This window comes from Labrus bergylta, chromosome 14 (genome assembly GCF_963930695.1).
Source record: "Labrus bergylta chromosome 14, fLabBer1.1, whole genome shotgun sequence".
Taxonomy (NCBI): Eukaryota; Metazoa; Chordata; class Actinopteri; order Labriformes; family Labridae; genus Labrus; species Labrus bergylta.
In genome coordinates this window covers 25,702,344-25,726,242 of record NC_089208.1, presented here as the reverse complement: position 1 = coordinate 25,726,242, position 23,899 = coordinate 25,702,344, and the positions used below count along the sequence as shown (strand labels likewise).

The 23,899-nt window shown below is 40.8% G+C and overlaps 1 protein-coding gene across 3 annotated transcripts in view; it reads left to right on the top strand.

The window, feature by feature from the left end:
• mark4a (MAP/microtubule affinity-regulating kinase 4a) overlaps positions 1–23,899 on the top strand; it is a 39,440-nt gene that overhangs the window by 4,632 nt on the left and 10,909 nt on the right. For all 3 annotated transcript variants that reach the window (XM_020629267.3, XM_065962716.1, XM_020629270.3), the window contains exons 2-14: positions 1,594–1,791; positions 3,388–3,441; positions 10,473–10,521; positions 10,709–10,774; positions 14,784–14,854; positions 14,952–15,008; positions 15,548–15,784; positions 18,375–18,494; positions 18,586–18,685; positions 19,088–19,197; positions 19,558–19,744; positions 20,035–20,246; positions 22,667–22,770. In XM_020629267.3, the coding sequence (XP_020484923.2) occupies positions 1,594–1,791; positions 3,388–3,441; positions 10,473–10,521; positions 10,709–10,774; positions 14,784–14,854; positions 14,952–15,008; positions 15,548–15,784; positions 18,375–18,494; positions 18,586–18,685; positions 19,088–19,197; positions 19,558–19,744; positions 20,035–20,246; positions 22,667–22,770 (1,565 nt within the window). The remainder of the gene's footprint in view (positions 1–1,593; positions 1,792–3,387; positions 3,442–10,472; positions 10,522–10,708; positions 10,775–14,783; positions 14,855–14,951; positions 15,009–15,547; positions 15,785–18,374; positions 18,495–18,585; positions 18,686–19,087; positions 19,198–19,557; positions 19,745–20,034; positions 20,247–22,666; positions 22,771–23,899) is intronic.

Below are 23,899 nucleotides of genomic sequence, written 5' to 3'. Positions count from 1 at the left end.
CAATGATAGCATAAATATTGCAAACAGTCAGAACCTTAAAACAGTTTGTTGTTGCCTAAATATCATAGACTGCACATAAGATTTCAAAAAGAGAAGAAAATGTGAAGACGCCTCAAACCTGCCTTCCTTTTAAGGACCTATTATTTATTACATTTACCTGAGTTTATGAGCTTATGGTCTCAATTAGCCCTGACTGTTATGAGGAAACTATGTGATGTGCAAAAACATTTTTCAGTATATTGATATGAATAGTGATAAATAAACAAAATGAAGAGTGCATAAAGCTGTAACTCAGTTTATTTGACTATCTGCTGTTCTTAATATTTTAAATCATACCTGTGTTTGCAACATGCAGCTCCTGAATCCAAAATAAATCCCCAAATGGTTAATTTTCCTCCACTTACCTGGCACTAAAAAAAACAGGCTAACTCTAGCTTCATCTGACTGCATCAAAAACCATTTGAAACCATGAACATTATCCATCCAATAGGTGCAATATACACACACTGAGGGAGAAAGCTACATTAAAGTTTTTATTTATTTATTGCGATAATGTTTGACTTCTGCGATGTTTTTATTGTGAAGGGTCATATCACGATTAATTGCACAGCCTTAGTCTCAATCTTATGTTTTAAGTCTTGTTTAGTTTAGTGTAAAGACAATGAAACCAAACAGGGTGGAAGCCAAAGGAGAGAGAAAAGTCGAGTGACTGTCACTAGTTTATTTATATGGCAGACAGTGAGGTGAGGCAAGTCCAGTCTCAAAACAACCTGACTCCGCCCACCAGGCTACTGTATATGGAGGCCTGCAACAAGACTTATACAGGATGCCCTAAAATATTGGCAAAGACTACAACATCATCCGACATTAGCCGATGAGTTCAAAGAAGGTCAACCAACCAAACACTGCAGTTCTTCCAGTGTCCACTTGAGGCTGGCTGCAAAAAAAACAATGAATCCTCCAAGCTCATTGTTTTGGTAAATTTGTATGTAGTTGATTTTCTTTCTAACTTGTATGTTTTTATTATATTAAAGCTTAGAGTTTTGCATGAACTTCAACAATTCGGGGCGTGGCTCAGTTAACTGACAGGTGGGCGTGTAGTATCTGTTTGCTGGGAGGCTTAAGGCTCACCTTATCTCCGCGGTGTGACTGAAAGTAAGCTAGAGACAGCGTTTCCAATATGGCGACTGCCATCGCTGGGCTTTGTATTGACATGGGGTGACAACACTGAGACTATGTCCATGTTTGATACCGTGAAGGTGTCAACCCATTTTAAAAATATGGTGACTACTGGCTCCAAAGAAATCCACAATGGTGCAACAAAATACGAATACTTGAGGCTGACATCATGTTGGGTTATATCCACTCTACAGTATTCAAGTCAATGCTAAAATCATGATTTTATCAAAGTTTGTTTTGATCCACATATCAAAACATACCAGATTTGATCCCTTTTAAGACTTTCACTAGACCAGACAGTATGCAGTCCTGAAGGTCTTGCACCCTCCTGCTGGTTCACTATATGATATTGGTGTTTGCACAGTTAGTGACCACTCTCCTCTCTTTAACCCCCCCCACCCTTCTTCCTTCCAGCATGTGTCACTGGGGTCCAGCCGGGCAGACAAGGCCACCAGCCAGTCCAGCCGCTCGCTGGGGGCCCGGTGCAGAAACTCCATCGCCTCCTGCTCCGACGAGCAGCCGCACATCGGCAACTACCGCCTGCTCAAGACCATCGGGAAGGGAAACTTCGCCAAGGTCAAGCTGGCCCGCCACGTCCTGACGGGCAAGGAGGTGAGACGTAGGGCAGCAGAATTCCAGGGGGGAGATAGGATGGTTAGGTGGTGAGGTTAAAGGAAAAGTGATATTTGAAGGGTGAGGAGAGGCAGTTCATGTTGCTGGTGTCCTGAAGATAGGACCAGCACATACTTAACAGATTTCCATCTTTTTTTAAGAAACCAATCCTATCCTCACGTGAAGCCTTTCACTTTCCTCTGATGTACATCTCTCAGCTAGTTTCAAATAAGGCTAACAGACTAACTAAAGGGCGGCTGTGGCTAAGTTGGTAGAGTCGTCACCGGAAGGTCGTGGGTTCGATCCCCAGCTGAGCAACATGTCCGATATGTCCTTGGGCAAGACACTTAACCCTGAATTGCTCCCGCTGCTTCAGTGGTGGTGTATGAATGGGATTAGTTACTTCTGATGGATGATACTACATCAGTGTGTGAAAGGGTGTGAATGGGTGGGTGTGACATGCAGTATAAAAGCGCTTTGAGTAGTCGGAAGACTAGAAAAGCGCTATATAAGCTCAAGTCCATTTACCATTTACCATTTACTAATTACAGACCAGATGTAGGGACATCTATGAGGAACCAGGAAGACTGTAAATATCAGAGAAATGATTTCAGTACATTAAGTAAAACACTGATATGTCTCTTAATAAAGCTTTATGGATCCATCAGAAACCATTAAGAACAACCTACAGGATTATAGGTTGTTTTATTGATTGGACAGCATGACCACTTAATGTCTTCTGAATGGATTTTTACAATTTAAAACTCTGTTATTACCAAATGAAAAGAATGAACAATGGAGAAATAAACCTTGCAAATCCTGGCAAACCAAAATGTGTAATTTAAATTAGCGTAGGGAAGAAGAGATATGGATTCTAAAGAGTTGATTTTATAAGGGGAAAAATAAACCAACAACATGGATACTGCAGTGCATTTTTGAGCTAATAGCTAACCTTTATTATCTTGTAGCAATTGTGTAACAGTTTTGCTTCAAAAAGTTAACCCAAGTCAGTCTGCTAGCTACAGCTAGCTAACTTTCTGCCTCTAGCTGGGCTCTTTTCACAAAACATGTAATCACTGGCCAGAGAAGGTAGGCGGTTTTAAGGCAACCCCACACGGCCGTTTTGGATGCCCCTCTGTTTGCCAGATATGAGAGCAGTTATCACAGCAAACAGGTGTTGCAGAGATGGATTTTCTAATAAAACAAGCAGAAGCGTAATCAAACTAGGATGAATACTGGAGATGCTTTTTTTTTTTAAATGTAGAGAGGTTAGAACACAGAAAGGTTTCAAGACAGATGCAGAGCTGGATAAAGACTGAAGCTTTCAAGTCTGTGACATGGCAACCTGTGTGAGCATCGCCTCTAGGGAGGAGGGGGGCGGGGGGAGACTGCAGTACCCATTTTAAACATTACATGTTAGAGTTACACATTGCTCCTTTAAATTGCTATGTAAAAACCCTCATAGGAGATTGAAAGTGCTTTACAACAGAGATGTAGGGTATTAGAAGGCTTCTAAACATCATGTATGATGAACGTAAGAAAGGGTCTTTGGATGATGCTTTTACTCATCAAAAACTTTCTTTTTGTTTCTTCCAGGTTGCAATAAAAATCATTGACAAAACTCAGTTGAACCCAACCAGCCTACAAAAGGTGAGTCTAACCTCTTTATTCTGATGGATTATTCATTGTTCAGCATATCCTCTGGTTCAGCAATCTGAAATATGCAACACCTTTAGATACCATCTACTTCCATAAACAGCAGCAGGGCACCAGAAACGTGGATTATTTGGTCACATTCAACAAAAAGCTGAAATGTTGTTGTGTTGGAGAGGTTCAGGTTCATCCTCAGAGACGTTCAGGACTGAGAGAGAGAGAGAGAGAGAGAGAGAGAGAGAGAGAGAGAGAGAGCAGCTGAGAAAATGAGAGAGAGAGAGAGTTCAGAACTGAGAGAGAGAGAGAGAGAAGAGAGAGCAGCTGATATAATGAGAGAGAGAGGGCTCGTAGGATGTGATGCTGTTTGGCAGGTGCTACAGACTGGATGGGCGAGAGAGGAGACCTCTGCTCCACAGATCATCTCTCGTCTCTCTCTGAGCTAATCTCCGCCCTGAGAGGAGGGTGACTCATCAAACAAACCCAGCTCTAACCAACCCATCGGTTTCTCTCTGTTTGTGTTCTTAATTTATCTTTCCTGAACACACGTTACTGAGCACTACAGGGGGAAAACACAATGATTGTGTGGTCGGTTCCGTTGGGTTTGGTGCCTTTAGGGAAACTCAGGTGTATGTTTGAAGGAGGACGTTTTATGGACTGTCCTTTTCCTGAATGGTGGAGGGTTCTTGCGCATGAAGGTCAGCAGCAGAGTAGGGGAGCAGTACAGATGCTGCCCGTTGACTCAGGAGCTGGAATAGTTCACATCTGGACGTGTAGACACTGAACATGTCTCAACTTGACATCAGGCAGGAGCTTCTTCTGCCCCGTCGCGTGTTTCAGTCTCTCAGTGAAGAAAGAGCAAAAAGACAGACAAAGGACGCAGACAAGCATTCAACCAAGACATATTTTCCCATAATGCTCGTCATGTGCACATGTAGGCCAAAGTGTCTCCCTCATTTAGCACTAATTCTTCCTGCTCCTCCCTCTTTTTATCGCTTTGTACCTCCCTCAGCCTGCGTTAGCTGCTCTGCCTGTGGGCAAGAAGTGAACAGAGCAGAAGGATCAAATCAGGGATGAAATAATTCTTCTTTGTGTGGTGTTTTTTGTGCGATTTAGTTTGCCTGGAAGATGTCTGTATGTCTTGCTACATGAGTTGGGAAGACCAGTGTGTCTTCATGAGATGTAGCAGAGTTTAATTCCTGAGCACCTTTTAAAAGAGGACTCCCCTGAGATATGTCACACATCCTACTGGAAAAATAGTGTGTGACCAGAATCAGCACTATCTGTCAGGCCCAGTTTTTTGCTTCTGTGCTCAATCTCTTCCATGAGTAAGGTGTGTGAATCCTTAAACCTGACATGCAAGTCATCAGTGCAACGACAAGGCCTGACGATGAAACTGTGAAAACTGTGATTTGTTGGCTCTGTAGCATTTCATGAAAACAACAGAGGAATCTGTGCTTGATGCTGTTTTACCAGGATGTTTGTTTCCATACAGTAAGTCTGAGAACAAAACTTCAGACCCTTAGCAGAATAAATGCGATTTGGCAATGCAAGGCAGATTTGTTAGTATAGAACATGTGATACACGGATGCAATTTAAAGTGCTTTGTGGATGAATATTAGAAATGAAAATACACACTTACAATAAAAAAAGAGCAGAAATGAAAGATTATACCATAAAAATGATTTATTAAAATTCATGAAAAGGAAGTGGATAGTTTAAAAAATAATTACGATTTCATTCAATGATGAAGTTGGCATGTAAAAAATCTATATTTTTGCTTCAAGGGGAACCTTTTTTTCCACTTAACCTTTGTGCTCTTTCTAAACTTTTTGCACATTTTTTTTTATATTTCCTTGTAATTCTTCCTGATGCTTGTTTATTTATTTGATGCAAGCTTTGTCACTGAAAAAAATGACCCGTGTCCAAGAGCTACTGTACGTGCGTCACATCATTTATGTTTAGACACATAATATATCAAAACTAATAAACCGGCCGAATGAAGTTACTGACAAACATTTATACCCAAATCTTACAACGCTCACACACACTCTGTTAGCACCAAACTCTACATCGGCAACAGCAGACATTATTTCAGTCAAACTTTTTTTTGGTCCCTCAGTCGTCATGGTCATTGTGTCCTTCACCATGCTGGTGTGGGTGAATGGCTTCTTGTGCTTTGTTAGGATTCACGCCTTTAAAAAAAAAAAAAATCTGGCTTTTTTTGCCTTGATTGGAGAGACAGGACAGTGGATAGAGTCAGAAATCAAGGAGAGAGAGAGAGAGTTTGGAATGACAGGAGCCACGGGTCGGATTTGAACCTGGGCCGCCCGCTTAGAGGACGAGAGCTTCCACATATGGGGGCGCGTGCTCTAATCACTAGGCGCCCCGGGATTTTGCCACTTTTTATTAGGCCTCCATGTTGGCCTTGTTAGTCCGCTGGCAGAACAGTAATTGTGCAAAGAAACTGTGACTTCAGGTGGCGCAGCGCTCCACGTTACTCCTTTAGCTGACTGTAACGCTGGTCCTGCAGATCGAGCACGTACACATGTCCCTCCCTTTTGTAACATAAACTCGCTTTCCTTCTTCCTGTGTAAATAATTAAGTATGTTTTCTGCTTTTTCTTGGCATGGCCACTCCAACATGAATGTGTCTTAACAGGCTTACTAACAGCACTGAACTCATTTTAGCTCAGCTAGCGTGCAGCGTATAACCTGACATGTTGATGGAGGTTGCTGCTAAATTGCTGTGTTTAGATGTCATGAGTATCACCTTGTAATTGGCAGGTGATTGGCCTATCATTATATTTTGTATTTGAGGGGGTGGGACGTCTGTGTACTTGGTCACAAGGCCGTGATCATGAGCCCTATACAAGATGGACCAACCATTCTGACATTGACCCAAAATGTCAGATAATCAGTTTTAGCCATAGACTGTACATATCTGAAACTTGATCGGCTCAGTTTCAGTCACTAGTGGCAAAGAAATGTCTCTAAAAAAACAAGTTTAATTTCCAAACAAAGCAGACACACCAGCGCAACAATGTAAGGCCACTTGTGCGACTGCATCATAGGAAGCACAATCAAAGCGATGACCTTGGATTGTTGCGCTACTATCAAGACTTTCAAACACAAAATCTCATTGTTTTCTTTTCACGTAGCCTACTCTCGCACCTTGTGATCACTGACTTCCTGAAATCCCCGGTACTTTGATTCATCACATTTCTGTTGCTTTTATCAAGACAGAAATGTTCTGTTTCCTTACCTGGCTGGAATATTAGCCTCTGAAGAAAACAAAACAAAACATAATCCCAGTTTGTGTTTTATCCCGTCTTTTTGGCTGCTTTCTTTTCCTGGACCTGACCAGCTTTCTGTTAGAAACAATGGTGCAACATTGAGGACAGGACTGAGGAGAGAGGAGAAGGATTGGCCGCTGATTGGAGAGAATACTCTACAATTGGCCGGGGATGATAGCGAGCTTCTTTACATACCCGTGGGCAAGAGAAAATCCTTAGTATTGAAGACATGAAAGAGCCCATATTAGCATAATCTGGACCGTAATGTATGTAGAGGGGAGAGGGGAGAGAGGGAGATGTATTGTATAGGGTAGGTATAAGAGGGGGAAGTGAAATCACGCATTGAGAACATCAAGCCAAGAGGAGGGATTACTTTATGAGGAAATAACAGATTACACAAGAAGAAGATTTTCAAATAGCTAGACACCTAAAAACCAAAGCAGAGAATATCTGTGTGGATTTTTGTTACCATCTGCTCGGTTTGTTATAAAACCCAGCTGCCCTTTAGCCACAGAGCTTGTGCGTCCATCGGCTTTATCGCAGGATTACTATTCATTCACCACCGATGACCCGGGCGTTAGCTCGTGGGGATTGTTTATTGTTTTGACGGATCTGTTGAGCAGAGAATTAAACGGGACGCCTGCGTGATGAGACGCTCCGGCAGCAGCACTACGTATCCCAAGATTCCCCCCTCTCTCTCTCTCTCGCACAGCTGGAGAAGCTGGGAAAAGAGCCCGGTTCTTAATACCTGGGTCACTATGGCAACAGTGACGTGGTTGAACAGCTCGAGGAGGAATGAATGAAGGAGGAGGGAGGGAGACACACACATCATGAGGAAATGGAAGAGGGGGAGGATGGAGAAAAGAGGATAGAAAGCTTATCGCTCCATCTTTTTTTTTTTTTTTTTTACCAGTTTGAGTTGTTGATGAGGAGGAGGGTCACTGGTTTTCAGCGATGGTGATTTTTTTTTTTTTTTAAAGCAAGTATATGAATGTTATAATATGAAATCAGGGGATCTGGCTCAAACGTAATCCCCTGCTCTGCTCTGACAAAGTGTACAAATATATCCTCCACATGCAGACAGGAGTCAAACGCAGAGAGAGGAAGTTGGCCTGTTTTTGGCTTGTCAAATTTTTGTGTTGGTTTTTGTTTAGTTTTTTCAATGGTGAGGTTTTTTTTTTCTGTTTGTTGGTTGTTTTCTCTTCCACAAATGATTTTATGAAAGACCTAAAAGGGACACATTTGTTAAAGGACACAAGTGTCTGCTCGCACTGCTCCACCCTGATCTCTGACAGCTGTCTAGTTCCATTTTAGTGCTCATTAAAATGCTATAAAGACGAAGCAGCAGGACAGTGAATGTAGCTTTTACACTCACAGAGAGGACTCCTGATGCTGAGCATTAGAACTCTATTGCATTCAAAATATGAAATGTACAATTTAATTGAAAGGGAGGAATTACAAGCCAAACCAACGGTATCAACTCATAAACACTTTGTCTTTCCTTAGTGGGCATGATCTCTTTATTCTCCTCTGAAGATGGTTAAATGATAATGATTACAATAATATTTATTAAGTATAGACAAGGCTTTTATGTGAGTTGTACGTTCAAATTAAGGTTTCATCTTTTATTCCTTTTTTAATTAATTTTTTCTTATCTTTTCAAACATATTTTTAAGCAATGTTGAGGAAAGAGCCGACCCTCAGCCTTTCACTCTGATGTGAAAAATGTTTGCATGTTAAACATTAAGTCAAGTTTATTTGTATAGCACATTTAAAACAGCATCAGCTGACCAAAGTGTCTTACAGACGAGGAATAAGAAAACGAAGTACAAAGACATCTTCAAATGATCGAGATGACACTGAATGAAGTAAACACATGGTTAATGGTAAATATGGAGTATGGACTTGAGCTTGTTTAGTGCTTGTATAGTCTTCCGACTACTCAAAGTGCTTTTACACCGCAGGTCACACCTACACATTCACACACTGATGGTAGAGGCTGCTGTGTGAAGTGACCATCAGAAGTAACTCATCCATTCATACACATTCATACGCCGCCGATGAAGCAGCGGGAGAAATTCACTGTTAGGTGTCTTGCCCAAGGACACATCGGATGTGTTGTTTATGGAGCTGGGGATCGAACCCTCGGCCTCAAGATTGAGAGACGACGACTCCCTGCTGTTTGGTTTTGAAACATGGAGATTGAGGCAGCTGGTTCCACAAAATGGGGGGACTGGAACTGGAACTGGAAAAGCATGGTGACTCTGAATCGTGTGTCGGTGTGGACGTGAGTGTGATGTGAGTGATTGACTGATGAACAGTTCAGGGTGTACCACGCCTCACACCCAATGAAAGCTGGGATCAGATACTGTACATTTATGCTTTATTATAAGTACAAACGGTGTGATTTATCCTGACTGGTTATATCTATTTGACTGTTCATTGAATGGTGTAGACACTGTGAACATACAGACAAGTTCTCCTCTTGTTTTGTCCTCTAGCTTTACATTTTCTGAAAGTAGGAGATGTAGATTTGGGGTCACATCTGTACATGAGGAGTTTGTATTTTTTTCTGTTTCAGAGATTGATTGTTTTCAGATGTTCATCAAAATGAACGGTGTGGATGTTCACCACAGAGCTTGTCTGTGCTGGTGTTGGATCAACAGCTTGGTGTGTCTCGGATTTTTGGCACCGTCTAACTGTGGAGGTGTTGACTTGTTTCATAGGTGCTTTTTCATGACCTCGCACCTACGTGATATACGCTTCAGTGTACTTCAGTTGATCTGCTCATTCATAATATAGAAAATAACCTGCAGGATTCACAAGAAATAAACCTGAACCAAGCAGCAAACTGTGGTGTTGATAAACAAAGCCAAGGAAGGAAGTGCAAATAACTGCAGTTCCTCGAGTGTCCACTTGAAGCTGGCTCCAAAAGGCCCAGAAGTCACATACACACCCTGAATCAAATGAAAGAAATGAACATTTTTACAGCCTGGTTCAAAAAACAACTTTGGTCTTATTATTTAATGTCTTTATCGGCACACACTGATTTTATAACTCACCCATTCTGGTTTCATGAAGGATACAAGTTATGCATAGTTAGGGACTCGACTACAAGCTGTTGCATTGTAGCGGTTTATCAGGGCTAGGTAAGGCTGGGACCGCCTCAGCTCCACCTCTTTGCCTGTTGTTAGGTCGACCAAAAGTTTGATAGAGTAAAGATTTCCAATATGGCAACCACCATGGAAGGGCTTCCAAAACAGCAGTTTAGAAACCAACGGGTGACGTCCCTCAAGCGTCATCCATTTATATTTACAGTCTATGTTCTGAACAAAGAAATCCAGGGCCGCTGCTTTAGCTCAGTTGGTTGTGCAGGCGTCCCATGTACAGAGGCTTCAGTCCTCGTCTCACTGGTTGGACTCCTGATCCTGATGCTGCTCGGTGCATGTCATCCAACACTCCCTCTCCTCATGTCTCTCTGCAGCTTTCCTCTCTAATAAAGACATAAAGGACCTGATCAGGGCTTAGAGAAGAGAAGAAATCCCCCATCTCACTTCCAAAGATGTAAACTGTTCTCAAAAATGTGAATGTATTTCTTTACATGAACGTGTTGTTATCAAAGGGCAGACTTAAGGTTATTCAAAGAGACGCTGGTCAACACTCAGAAGATGAACAGAAGATTTTTATTTTAGTCTGAAATCATCAAAATATTATGTTGTTTTTTTCTTCTGTGCAGCTCTTTCGGGAGGTGAGAATAATGAAAGGCTTGAATCACCCTAACATAGGTAAGACACACACTGTGTGTGTGTGTGTGTGTGTGTGTGTGTGTGTGTGTGTGTGTGTGTGTGTAAGCAGCAGGTTACCTGTATTAAAACAGGCAGGCAGACGGATGTGCAATAATTGATCATGTGAAGAGGATTTGTTGTTCTGTATATCTATTGGATTTTAATCTGCTTGTGTGTTGGCCTACAGTGCAGCTGTTCGAGGTGATTGAGACTGATAAGACCCTTTACCTAATCATGGAGTACGCCAGTGGGGGTGAGTACATTCTCCTGCACATCCAGGGACATCTTTATGTGTGTGTGTGTGTGTGTGTGTGTGTGTGTGTGTGTGTGTGTGTGTGTGTGTGTGTGTGTGTGTGTGTGTGTGTGTGTGTGTGTGTGTGTGTGTGTGTGTGTGTGTGTGTGTGTGTGATCGAAGGATGACAAAATGTTTGGTACTGTGACGCTTCTCAATACCAAGTGTTTTAAACTCAGTTATTTTAATCATAGATAGTAGCCTATGGCTAAAACACGTAATTGTTTGTATTTTAACCCAAAGTTGCCTCGAGCGAAAGACAGAGAACATTGTAAAAACTGCTCAAATACGTTGGCAAACTTTTTGTGTTTGGCAACATATGTGTGCAACTTAGAAAGTGTGTAGGAGTTTGCCTGCAGATTTATTGTAATTTATTGTAAAGACATTACCCAACATTGGGTGCTTAAGACTTCTATTTTTGTTGCTGTGGCAATTGTTGCTGTGGTAACAGGTATCAATATTGTCTGATTTTTGCTGGTATCATGTCCAAGTAAAACAAATGTGGTATCGTAACAACTGAACTTGATCAGTATTTTGATCATTTATTGTATTATGTTCTGTGGTGGATGGACCGGTATGTAAATCTTAGCTTGTTAGTTTGATGTTAACACATCATGGAAATTGCCATTAATGGGTTAACAGAATTAGCATCATGAGCTCAATAATTTAGACGTATCAAATTATCTTTTTTTTTTTTTTTTAAACAATTTCATCTTAGATGGAGTGTTTCTTAAATTAAGAAATGTTAAGTTAGGTTCTTTTCATCTTTGCAGTCTGTACGGCTACAGTTCTGCGATTGGTCAAAAGTCTAAGCTGAATTAATTTAGCTCAAATGGTCAGCAAATGAAGGAGGCGTGCCGTGACACTTGTCACTCATTTACACTCCAGAAGTGAATAGAAGACGGTGCTACAGAGCTACTAGTCTATTTGAGGACTTTTTAAAATCTGAAACATTTATAGAACTAGTTCAGCATTTATTTATTTCTTGCTCAGAGTGACTCGTAAGGATTGATACCACTCTCATGTCAGTGTGCAAAATATTCTGAGAGAGCAGTGAGCTTAGCTAAGCAGAAAAAAATGGAAATAGGGAAAACAGCAGGCCTGGCTTTTTTGACAATATTGAAAGAACAGAATGTACATACTGGACATTGACACATATTGTACAAAATTGGCACATTTTGGGCGTCTGCTTTGGTTTAAAGTTTGTGAGCCCTCAGGAGCCCCCTACTGGTCTCAGGTCCCAAGCAGTTGCCTGTCTTGCTTGTTGACGAGCAGCACCTCTGCTAACAGTTACCAACAGGAAAAGGAAATATAAGATAAGATTTTAGACAAAAACAGAAACAATCTGGATGCAAACAGTAATGTTGAAAACTGTAATGTTATAACATTTGGCTTTGATGATAAGAAAGATAAGCCTGCTCCAAAACAAGAGTAGCAAAGCTGTCAAGAAATAGATAATAGATAAGTAAATACATTTTTGAGATGGATACCAAAGCCCTTTTAAATTGTATAAAATCCCTGATTACAATCATGACATATTGAGCTTTAATGTGAATGATGTTTTGCAGGAGTGTTGCTATTTAACTAAACTCTGAATGCTGCCGTCTTTAATATATAACAGTTAAAGAATAATTATTATTAAAATATTAAACATAATCAACCTGTTTAACTGCAGACTGTAATGGCTGCAGAACAAATAAACCTGATCACACTTTGCTCAGCTCACACTTTGTCTTTAAACAAGCTTCTTCTTTTTGTCACTGCAGACTTAGTTTGTTATTAAGCTGTATGCAATATAGAGAGGGTTGCCATGGAGATGGACTTTTTTTGTCAAGGGAAAACCTTTTTTTTTTTTAAAGAATAATTATGACTTGAAATGGAAACTGCTCTCTTTAAAGTCTCAATGACAACGCCAGCAACTTTTACTTTTACTTTGGGAGAACACATGTTTACATGGGTACCACCGCCTGGTTGGGTGCTTTGTTTCTTTTGGTTTCTGACAAACGATCAGTTTGTATCCTTCCCTAAAAGACAACAACCTGCACAAACACAGCAGAGGTGGTGGTGGACTCGTGGTCTGAATGGTAAACTTTCTCTTACGCTTGTCTTTGGAGTCTTGAGGCTTTGACGAGAGCAGGGTAACCAATGTTTTTGTTTTCAGAATAATTCTCAGGCATCTCGGTCTAAATTTAAAGACTTATTTTAGTAGAGAATCTTCTGTTACGTTGTACTTTTAGCATATCTTACCTTATAAGGAATATGTTTCAGCCTTTATGGTCTGTCGAAAGCTAGTTGTCTACTAGAGTAGTTATAAAGTGTTTATAGTCTATGAGCCTCCAAAATATGAACCCAAAATACATAAATGGAACCAGGTTTCAAAAATATAGGAATTCCCCTTTTTAAAAGTAGGAAAAGCCAATTGAGATGTTTTTATAATCTAAAGAAAGAGTTTAAGTGTGATAGTTCTTCAGTGATCTATTTGCTTTGTTGGCTTTATTTTCCTTTTTACCCATTCACACTTTGAAATAGATGAACTCTGTCATCACCAGGAGATGACTGTAAACTCCTGTATTGTCTGGTTCTACATTCAAACTTAATAGAGCATAGAACCACAACATAAATAACTGAGCGGCCTCAGAGCAGTAATGATGCTGCAGTGCCAGACCTCGATGCATCTAATGCTGCTCTGTGTTCTTTATGTTTCTATTTGTGTCCATTTCATGTCATCAGCCTCTTTTTTTCTGTTTCCAATCTTAAAGTCCCCTTGAAATAAAAAAATACATTTTCCTGGTTTTAATCCAGCGTTCCTGTGTTAACAGTTCTGCCAAATATATTTCAAAAAGGCATTGTCTGAGTATTTTTACATCAAAATAACTTTATGTTCTCTTCCTGTAAAACATTTTAAAGGTCTGGTGACTCATCCTGCACTCAGGGGCGTTTACTTATTTTTGACCAATTAAAAAGCTTTGTCGAAGCTTCAACGATCCAATCAAAATCAACCAAACCGCATTCTATCTTGTGATTAGTTTTATCCCATTTCAGAAGGAAATAGGTCACTCTGAAAGTTCTGTTTCATGGGGACTTTGAACCAAATGACCTCCTGTCAGCTGTGACCTTCAGAGACAGATTTTTAATTCAAGTCTGTACAACTTGAAGTTCGAGGGGGGGGGGTATTAGGAGGTTAAGAACGTGAACGCCTGGGAAAAGCTGTGAGCTGTGTTTAAATGTGCATAGTATGATATCTAAAAGCATGTAATGTTGTAACATTTCTCATCTTGACCACCACTGCTCAGTTCTTGTTTTTATGATCATGTTTTTGACATGTTTCATCACAATTTGTAGCACTTTGAGATTTGTTCAAATTTAAAGTGCATTATAAATTAATTCTAAATAAATGTTATCTCAATGTACGTAGGTTATTAGAGCAAAAATATTGGCTTCACATTTGTTCAACAGAAGAAGACATGATGAGTCAGAGGATTGATGACAGATTTAGCATAAGCTAATATAAGACAGTATAAGATAGTAATAAACTGAGAGAAACAGACTTTTGGAGGTGCCTGTGGTTGGATTTTGTTTCCTTTGTACGAGCCGGGCAAGCTCTTTCTGTCTTCATGCCAAGAGAAATTAACTGACTGCAGCTTTAATCTAAAAGGACAGAAAGAAGAGTGGTGTAATAATCTTCTTAAATAAATCTTAGCAAGACAGGAAATAAGTGTGTTTCCGAAAATATCCAAATATTCCCTAAAGCTGGGATGTACCTGCAGTGTTGCGTTCAATGGCTACAGGACAAATTAGCTCTCTAGGACAGTAAAGCTGAAGAACACACCTTAACAGCATTTGTACTCTAAAAATATGAATAACTGTGATGTGAATGGAAATCATTTGTATGTCAGCACTTTATAATAAAGTAATAACATCCATATAATATATTATTTTCTGACTCATCTGTTTCTGAACACGCTTGCAGGTGAAGTGTTCGACTACCTCGTGTCTCATGGGAGAATGAAGGAGGTGGAAGCCAGAGCCAAATTTCGACAGGTGCGTCAAAAACAACACCTCCTGATACCCACATGCACTCAATCCTCACATTTAATTGTCACTTCTTGAACTGTTATTTGTCTCCTGTCGTTCACAGATTGTTTCCGCTGTCCACTACTGCCACACAAAGAACATTGTTCACAGAGATCTGAAGGTGAGAGAGTCAGCAGGATGTTTTGGGGCTGCTTTCAGATACACTCCGGATTAAGGCTAGTCCAAGACTAGGACTTTTCTTTCACTGGCAGATTACTCTGAAAGAGAAAATGATAATCTGGGACTAGTCTTAATCTGTGTCCTTTAGCATCTTAATGGCAGTGATGAGTGGAGAGGCTGTTTTTTACCCAGTGGGAGCCTGCTCCTGTTTTAATAGATTATTACATTCCTAAACACACACAGTGAGATATATACAGTATGAGTCATGTCCAGGATCTGTTCTGTTGGACAACACACCAGCTCCAACCCCCTCCCCATCTGTCGCTCACTCACACTCCTGTTTTTTTTTTCTTCACCACAACTCACATTCTTCTGCCGCCCACTTTCTCATTCCTCTTTTCCCTCCACGTCCAACTACTCTGCTCCCCCTTCCCCTCCACAAACCTCCTGTTCTTTGAACATGTCGCTTTATCTGACATCCTCCCCCCGCCCCCCTCCTCTTCCTCTTCTGTCTCTGCTTCCACGTACGGTATGACTCAGGCGGAGAACCTTCTGCTGGACGCCGACGCCAACATCAAGATCGCCGACTTCGGCTTCAGCAACGAATTCACGCTGGGCAACAAGCTGGACACGTTCTGTGGCTCGCCGCCCTACGCTGCCCCCGAGCTCTTCCAGGGCAAGAAGTACGACGGGCCCGAGGTGGACGTCTGGAGCCTGGGAGTGATTCTCTACACGCTGGTCAGCGGCTCGCTGCCGTTTGATGGACAAAACCTGAAGGCAAGTGGGCCAATAAGATCTCATGGAAAGCCTACACTTCACAACAACGTGCACACTGCGTAGAAAGAGACCTCAGTACCTTGAACAGTGAACAGCAATCATGGCATTTTGGAACCCACCACCACAAATAACAATATAGTTAATAAATGACATCATTAGATCATCACAGTTATTAAATATACTGTGTGTTAAGATTGATTTATAAAAACGGACATTACGCAGAGTTCCAGTGAATAACGATCCCTGATTGGTTCATTTGAACTCAGTCTCTCATTGGCTTACGTTTACTAGGCCCTCTGTCATTTTATAGCAAGACCACCAATCACAGAGCAGCGAGTGAAGCATGTTCTGCCTAGCATCAGCAGAGACAGAAAACTCTGATAGGATGAAATTGTGGCCTCTTTTATTTAACCCTTTACATGCCAACACAAACCCAGACGGTGTGTTTAAAGGGTTAATTTTTCTCAGGAACATTTTGTTTGTATCATTGTCAAATTAAGACTTGGTATAATAAAATTACTAAAATAAAACGTCTTACTTTGCAAGGTTCCCCTCATGGTGTGTGGTCACAGTCAGAGGGTTTCTGTATGAGGGTCGGGTGAAGAGTAAAGGTTTGACATGCTGTATTTGTTTAAGTAAGAAAAGACACTGAGGCCTGCATTACAATACAGGAAAGCTAACCTCAGTCTTTACATGAAACCTCTTGAATGTACCAAAGCCCTGGGAAAAATAAGATTCTGGTGATTCATTTCTGAGAGGAAATAAAAGATTTAGGAAGAACAACATTTCTGAATTCGTTAATGTTTTTTGTGACAGATTTTTCAGTTTTATTTTTCTGATTTCTGCTAAGTATTCTGTAGTTAGGTGGATTCTTTTTTTACACTTAAATGCATGGTGACTTTAAATCCTCGAAGATCACAGACTGAGTCAGAGTTACTTTCTAAATAGTGAACTGAAGAGTATTAATTGTATGGAAACATGCTCTCAAATGTAAGTCAGGTCACCAGAGGATATAAATACATGCATGTGTTGGGCATTGAAGCATGTTAGTGATTTAATGTACTGTGTGATTTATCTGTTTGTGTGTACAGTAGGCAGTGAAGTGGATTTTAGGTTAGTCGTCTGAGTGTGGTCATTTTTAAACCTGATGATACATGTCCTCTTCACGTTTTGCTTGGTGAAAAGAGGCGCAGTATGGAGCAGCATGGGGTTTCACTTCTCTCGGTCCTTGTGTCAAAATCAGACCGTTATCATGAGGAGAAAATCTTAATTCTATATAAATGAATGTGAAGCCATCACAGTATGTACAGCATGTTCTGTGTGTGTTTATATAATATAATTGAATTTCATGGATCCCTCCTGTGTTTATGTGTTCTGACATGAGAGAAGAGGTCTCTGTTCATGTGGATTCATCCTTTGCATACATTTTCTTCTTGGTGTGTTTGCAGGCCTAACCACCTTGAAACACTTTTTTTTTTCTAGAAGTTAGAGTCTGATTACCAGAGAACACTGATATGTGTGGCAACATGTTTTTCCTTGTCAGGTTTTCATACTGTAAATAGTTTTTTGTATTTACCTCTGCAGATATTGAGAGGGGAGAAGGGAGAGAGACAGACAATGTCGTACAAAAGTTATTATCAGCCAGTGAGGCCCGTCACAAACAGATCTGGGAGGGTGAAAATGTTTTTTGTTTTTTTAAACTTTTAGCACTGAAAGCAATTCTTGAGATGATTTAAAAATAGAGTTATCACTTTTAACAAAGCACTTTCCAACTCCAAAGTTTACAACACTCCCCGCACTGTCTGTAGCACAACATGTAGCACAACATGTAGCATGGTATCAGGGCTGAGTGACAGTAGTATGAAGTTGAAATGGTTAATAATGTACAATACTGGTGAACACTTTAATCAAGTTGTTTGTTTTAGAAATGCATTTGTTCATAATCGGCAAAAAAGTCCATGTACAATCCTGCTAGAAAACTGGATCTATACCCCAACATATGGGTAATTTAAAGATCAATCCTGAGACAAAGATCTGATGCACATTGAACCTTATTTTCATCATTTATTCTCCATTGCAAAGTGTTAATAAATACTAGTGTATGCACCCCTCTGTCTGCTTTGGTTCCCCTGCTGTACTGTTGTTCTCTAGAGTAAAAACCTGCTGCCAAAACAAAAAGTTCAAATAATATCTTTATCCAAAATCCAGCAGATGGCAATGAATGCCCCCCAGAGCTCCTCCAGAGGGAGGGGTCTAATGTGTGTTTAACCCCTCTCATCTGTGTGAGTACAGCACTGCAGACTGCGTGCAGAGAGAGAGAGAGAGAAAAGTGAGATGTTTAAATGAAACAGATACCGTTACATCAGACCGGTCGTATCAGAGAACCTCCCTCCTGTTGACCTGCGAAAACCAACGTTTGTCAATGGTAGTGAAAAAAAAAGAGAGAAAGAGGAAGACAAGGCTTTGAATGCTTGTTGGAGGGGCCCCCAAATGATTTTTTCTGAGCTGACCAGTGTGCGGACCTTTTTCCCTTTTTTTCCTTGATTGTTGTCTTTAAACTGTTTCTGTTTGTGCGTCGTGTTGCCAACAGGAGCTTAGGGAGCGCGTGCTGAGGGGAAAGTACCGCGTCCCCTTCTACATGTCCACAGACTGTGAGGGGATCCTCCGCAGGTTCCTGGTGCTCAACCCCTCCAAACGCTGCACCCTGGAGGTAAATGAGTGCCGAACAAACGACACACACAGATTTATTTACTTGGTGAAAAAATCGAACTGAAGCTCGTTTTGTCTTCTTGTTTCTACAGCAAGTGATGAAGGATAAGTGGATCAACGCAGGATACGAGGGGGAGGATCTGAAGCCCCACATAGAACCTGTGGAGGACTTCAGCGATCCAGCTCGTATAGGTGAGACACCTGTGTCACCTGTCTTATTCACCATGTCTCTATTTGTCTTGATGCTTTTGACGTCTTGTGTGAAGCACTTTGAATTCCCATTTGTCTGAAGTGTGTTATATAAATAAACTTGACTTGACTCTATCAGTGGAAGAAATATAAAAGATCCTTAAACAAGTCAAAGCCAGTCAAGGGAGCAGATCATAATTCCAAATCACATTATGTCACCAATGAAACATGGGCTGGTTGGTAAAAACCCTATTAACATTCAAATCAGCACCAAGCCTTCATTTGTTTTTTTCACTCGTATTTAATCAGGAGATACAAAATCTTCTCAACAAGGGAGTCAAAACACCAAAATATATCTGTCTGTCTCCTCTCTCACCTTCACACCTGTCTGCTCGTGCTCCTCAGAGGTGATGGTGGGGATGGGCTTCACTTCAGAGGAAATCAAGGACGCTCTGCTCAATCAGAAGTACAACGAAGTCACAGCCACATACTTACTGCTGGGCCGCAAAGGAGACGTGAGTTATACACAAACACAATCTCCAATTTGTGTTTTGAATCTTTTAGAAAGCACTTCTTGTTGTTATTTATTCTTATCACATGTGTTATACTCCATTTTTTGTGTGTATTTATATATTTTTACAAGACATATTTTGTTATCTTATTTTTGATTTGATCTACAAGTTGAAACTAAGGTTAAAAAATCTGACCTGATTCAGTTCTGTCTTTAACTGCCTGACAGGTTCAGGTGCTCTGTTCACATCTCAAACTACTCTGGTCCATTACTACACAACTATTATCAGAATTTTCCAAACATACCAATTCTCTGATCAGAAGTTTTCTACTCTCCCTCTATCATATTCACTGTCACATTACAGGAGGGCAGCGAGGCTCGCTCAGCTAGTAGCCTGTCCCTGGCGAGGGTCCGACCCAGCCCCATCACCAACGGGACCAACAAGCACTCCTCCGCCACGGGCTCCTCGTCCTCCTCCACCTCCTCCTCTCATAGCAAGACGCAGCGCAGTGCCTCCACCTACCACAGGCAGCGACGGCACAGCGACTTCTGTGAGCCTCTTTTCTGACCTCATGGTTCTTTTACTCTTTTTGAGCCTTACATTGACGCAGCTCTACACTTTTTAAATCAAATTAAAAGGATTTTATAACTCAACCAGTTAGTTTAGAGTTTAAACTTAGAGTAAATGTGTTACCATGCAGTGGATGATGAAATGATTCCTCACCAGTTGTGGGTTAATGCAGAGAAAGCTGCAAGGTTTATCTTCCATGTCCCCCAGTATACAGAATATTCCTTATATGAGTCCCTGTGTGTCTGTGCTCTGCTGTCCTCCACAACAAAGGCGGGCCCTCCATGCCCGTCATGCACCCCAAGAGGAGCCCGACCAGCACAGGCGACCAGGAGCTGCGGGAGGGTCGGATGCCTTCGCGTAAGGCCAGCTGCAGCGTGATGGGGAGCCACAGCCTCCCCCCCTCCAGCCCCATGGTCAGCAGTGCCAACAACCCCAACAAGTCCGAGATCCCAGATCGCCGCAAAGACATGACTGCCACCACGGTAAGAGACGGACGTTCTCCTCAAGCTGGGAGCAGACTGTGGATCTCTACCCAAAGTACCAGGATCTTTTAGTACCAGGGACTTCAAGGATCCTTTAGCTTCATGTTGTCTCTGTTTTGATGTAACCTTTAACACCTGTGTGTTAGTGTTTGTATTACTGGAGTATGTCTGTCTCCTCCTCTTTGCTACACGTGAGGTGGTTCAAGAGTCTGTGGGCTTTAGTCCAGCAGAGTTAAGTGTTGCTCTCAAACTTCTACAGGAGAAGTGGCTGGGTGAGAGTAAATCGCAGAATTTGTGTAACTATGTCCGTAACTTTGGTTTCAAACTCCATCGAGCTTGTGAATTGACCAAAACAAAAAATGTCTGTTGCTCAAGAAAAAATGAAGCGGTGGTAAAGATAAAGACCCAGGTGACAAAGTCTTAATGTTGTTGCCCATTCCCGGTTCCCGCACGTAAAAGTCCTGAACTGACCGACATGCACAAAAAAACAACAAAGCATCATGGGCAGAACTGATGATCTATAACCCCCTGCAGAAGAAGAAAAAGTACCATCTTTTAGGGTAACCATGGTAACTTCAGGGTTGACTTTTTATTTTTTATGGACTATGAAGGTAATTAATTTCTTATCGGGGTAGATCACCATGGTAACTCGTGATGAACACCTTAACTGATCCGGAGCAGGTTACTGTATGTTCAGGAGAAGAGACCAACCTGTATGAAACTCCGTCTACTGACCAATCAGAGCTCTCGATCACAGAGCTCTCGATCACAGAGCTCTGTGAGCGGATGTTGAGAGGGGAGGAGGGAGAGAGACAGACAAACACTTTGGATTTTCTTTCATATCAAGCATATCATCTTTCATCATTAATATTAATGCTTTAAAAGGTAATCATCCGACGACTGAATAAAGCAACAAAGCCTTTTTACTTTTTGTACATATAGGATATGAAGATGAGCGCACTTCCTGCTTTCCATGATGTTTTCACATTTGTTTTTTTATAAGCCACAGGCTGCTCCGTATATGTCGAAGCTACAGCTGAAATATAATGTTTTAAATCGTCAGAAACACCACGTATGAAAAGCGAGTTAATTTAAGGAAGAAATGGGAGTAATTATATTCAGACCTGTTGTGCATTGATGATGAATCAGAGATATAAAAAGCATTAATGTGCGCATTAACACTGATTTTCTTTTCTGCCAGTTCTTCTTCCTACAGTCGTTGCTGCAGCGTGACAAACTCATAGCAAACTCTGATACTAGAAAAAAGGGAAGCCTGGGTATGTTGAACTCGGTTCGTAGACCCCGCCCCCTGACCGTCCTTTCAATGCAGAGCTGAGACGAGTGACGTCACAGCTACATTCATTCAGACCTGGCTGCTCAGCCTGAGGTCGCATTGCAAAAGATCCGACTTGTATCCGATTTAAGACGACATGTGAATGTGACTCTGTCCACACTGTCGCACAGAAATCTGATCTGGGTCACATTGGAGCAAAAAGAATCGTTGGGTAACATTTGCCTGCAGTGTGAACGTAACCATGGAGACCTGTTCCTCTGACATCATGCTCAGGATGAGAACATCAGACCAATGCTGATCTTCTTAATTGATCAGCAACTTCAAAAGTGACATATTGTGCCATTGCTCAAGTTAAAACACAGAAAACAGTGATACATATGATCATTTATTTGCTCCCTTTTGGGATGCAAATGTTAGCGATTTACCATCTTGGAGGTGCATGCAAAATAGCCAGGAGAGTTTGATATGAACTTTCCTGTGTCCTTTTCTAGACACTTAATTATTTATCTGGATCTCCTCGTATTAGATGCACATCCTGCATTTGAATCCCTCCATGCTGGGGACAGCTATTGCAATGCTTATGTTTTCACATTGTCAGCCCAACCATCATATCCCAAAATCTCAGAAATGCCAGGAGGGAATGTCTTTAGATTTGGCGCCCTTGTCCTCTTGGATTTAAAGATAAACTGATTTCGATTTTGTAGTCAAATGTGTGACCCAACACTCAGCCTTCTTTTTGTATGTGATACGTGATATCGCAGCAAATTTGCCCTGCGGGAATTTAATTTCATCTGTTGTACGTCAGAGAAACCCAGAGAGAGAGATTTCTTCTATGTACGTTCTTTAAATGATTATGCCTTAACCTCTCCTGGTTTATGGAGGTCTTAAAGTGAAAGTAAGTGTAATGTAATCTTTGAAGTGGCCGCACAGCTACAGTGTCATCTGAAGGAAACAGTGATGGATGTGAACTGATATCTGTGTGCAGAGTGCAAAGAGTTTATTCGAGTAAACATGTGTGATATAGTTTGGTGAGATTTTATGGCCAAAACTGTCAATTATTTATTATTATTAATCATGAATACAAGTTATACAACATCTGCCTCTTCCTTCATCTCTCTGTCTGTAGAATAACATCCCTGGAAGCGCCATGACGCGCAGGAATACGTATGTATGCACAGACCGCTCAGGCGCTGACAGACACTCTCTCCTGCAGAACGGCAAAGACAACAGGTACCATGTGTTGATGTTTTATTGTTTACATGTGTACAGTACAGATCTTTGTAATAGGTAGTTTCAGCAGGTACCAACTATTGACTATTTAATGCAGCCACATCAGTGTCATGTCACAGGGATTATTTGTCAGAGCAATGACACAAAGGCTCGATTTATACATGAACTTTAAAAGATGGACGCTCCTTTTGTCTGAGTAAATCACCTCAAAGAGGAGTCCGATTTTTCACCCTCACTTCCTCTCTTGTTTGGAGGATGTGTGAAAATCTGAAATAGAATTCCCCGGTACATTTTGTTTTCTTGGAAGTTTGCCTGCTGAGTTTCTACAGTTTTTACTCAGATTAAACACTCTCAGTCTTCAGAATCAACAAGGACAGAACGACACATATTCCCTCCCTCGTTTTAGCTCGGAAGATCTGAGGAGCTTACATAAATGAAAGACGTTATGTTCTGTCCACTGGTGTGAATGTGAAAGGAGTCAAAGGAACGCCATCAAAAAGAAACAAAAACAAGAAGAACAAAAAACATGGAAATATGAAAATCTGTTAAATAAAAAAATGCGTGGCAATAAAAGAAACAGTAGCAGCTCACGCTTCCTTATGTAGCGGTCTTTAAAGTAACATGCAGTGTTTCTATGGCAACGATAAACATGTTGTTATAGTTACAACTATAAAATAAATGATTTATCTGGTTTACATAACTGTTAGAAATATCTGAGGTAATATAAGTACTCAACAATCAAAATATGTAACAGGTTTAGTCAATTTTTAGTAAATTAAGATGTTCTTTTTTGTAAACATTTTACATAATATGACTTTAATACACGTACAACAACAGAAATAATTGAACAATTAACGGGAATATAAAGGAACAGATGTTTGATCTTTTTTATTTTTAAAAGAGAAAGGAAATACATGTTTGCCCTGTTTCTCTTGATATGTCTACTAACATGTTGCTCTTCAGTTTAAATGTCTTTTGTTTTATTAGATTTTATGTTAAGAGATTAGATGTGTGACAGTGGTATAACTCTACAAATGAGTATGAACAAATGAAGCTTAAAACAAAAAAAATCCATGATTTAATTTGAATGTTTTTTATCAAATATTATTGAGAACAGGGTCTTTCTTTT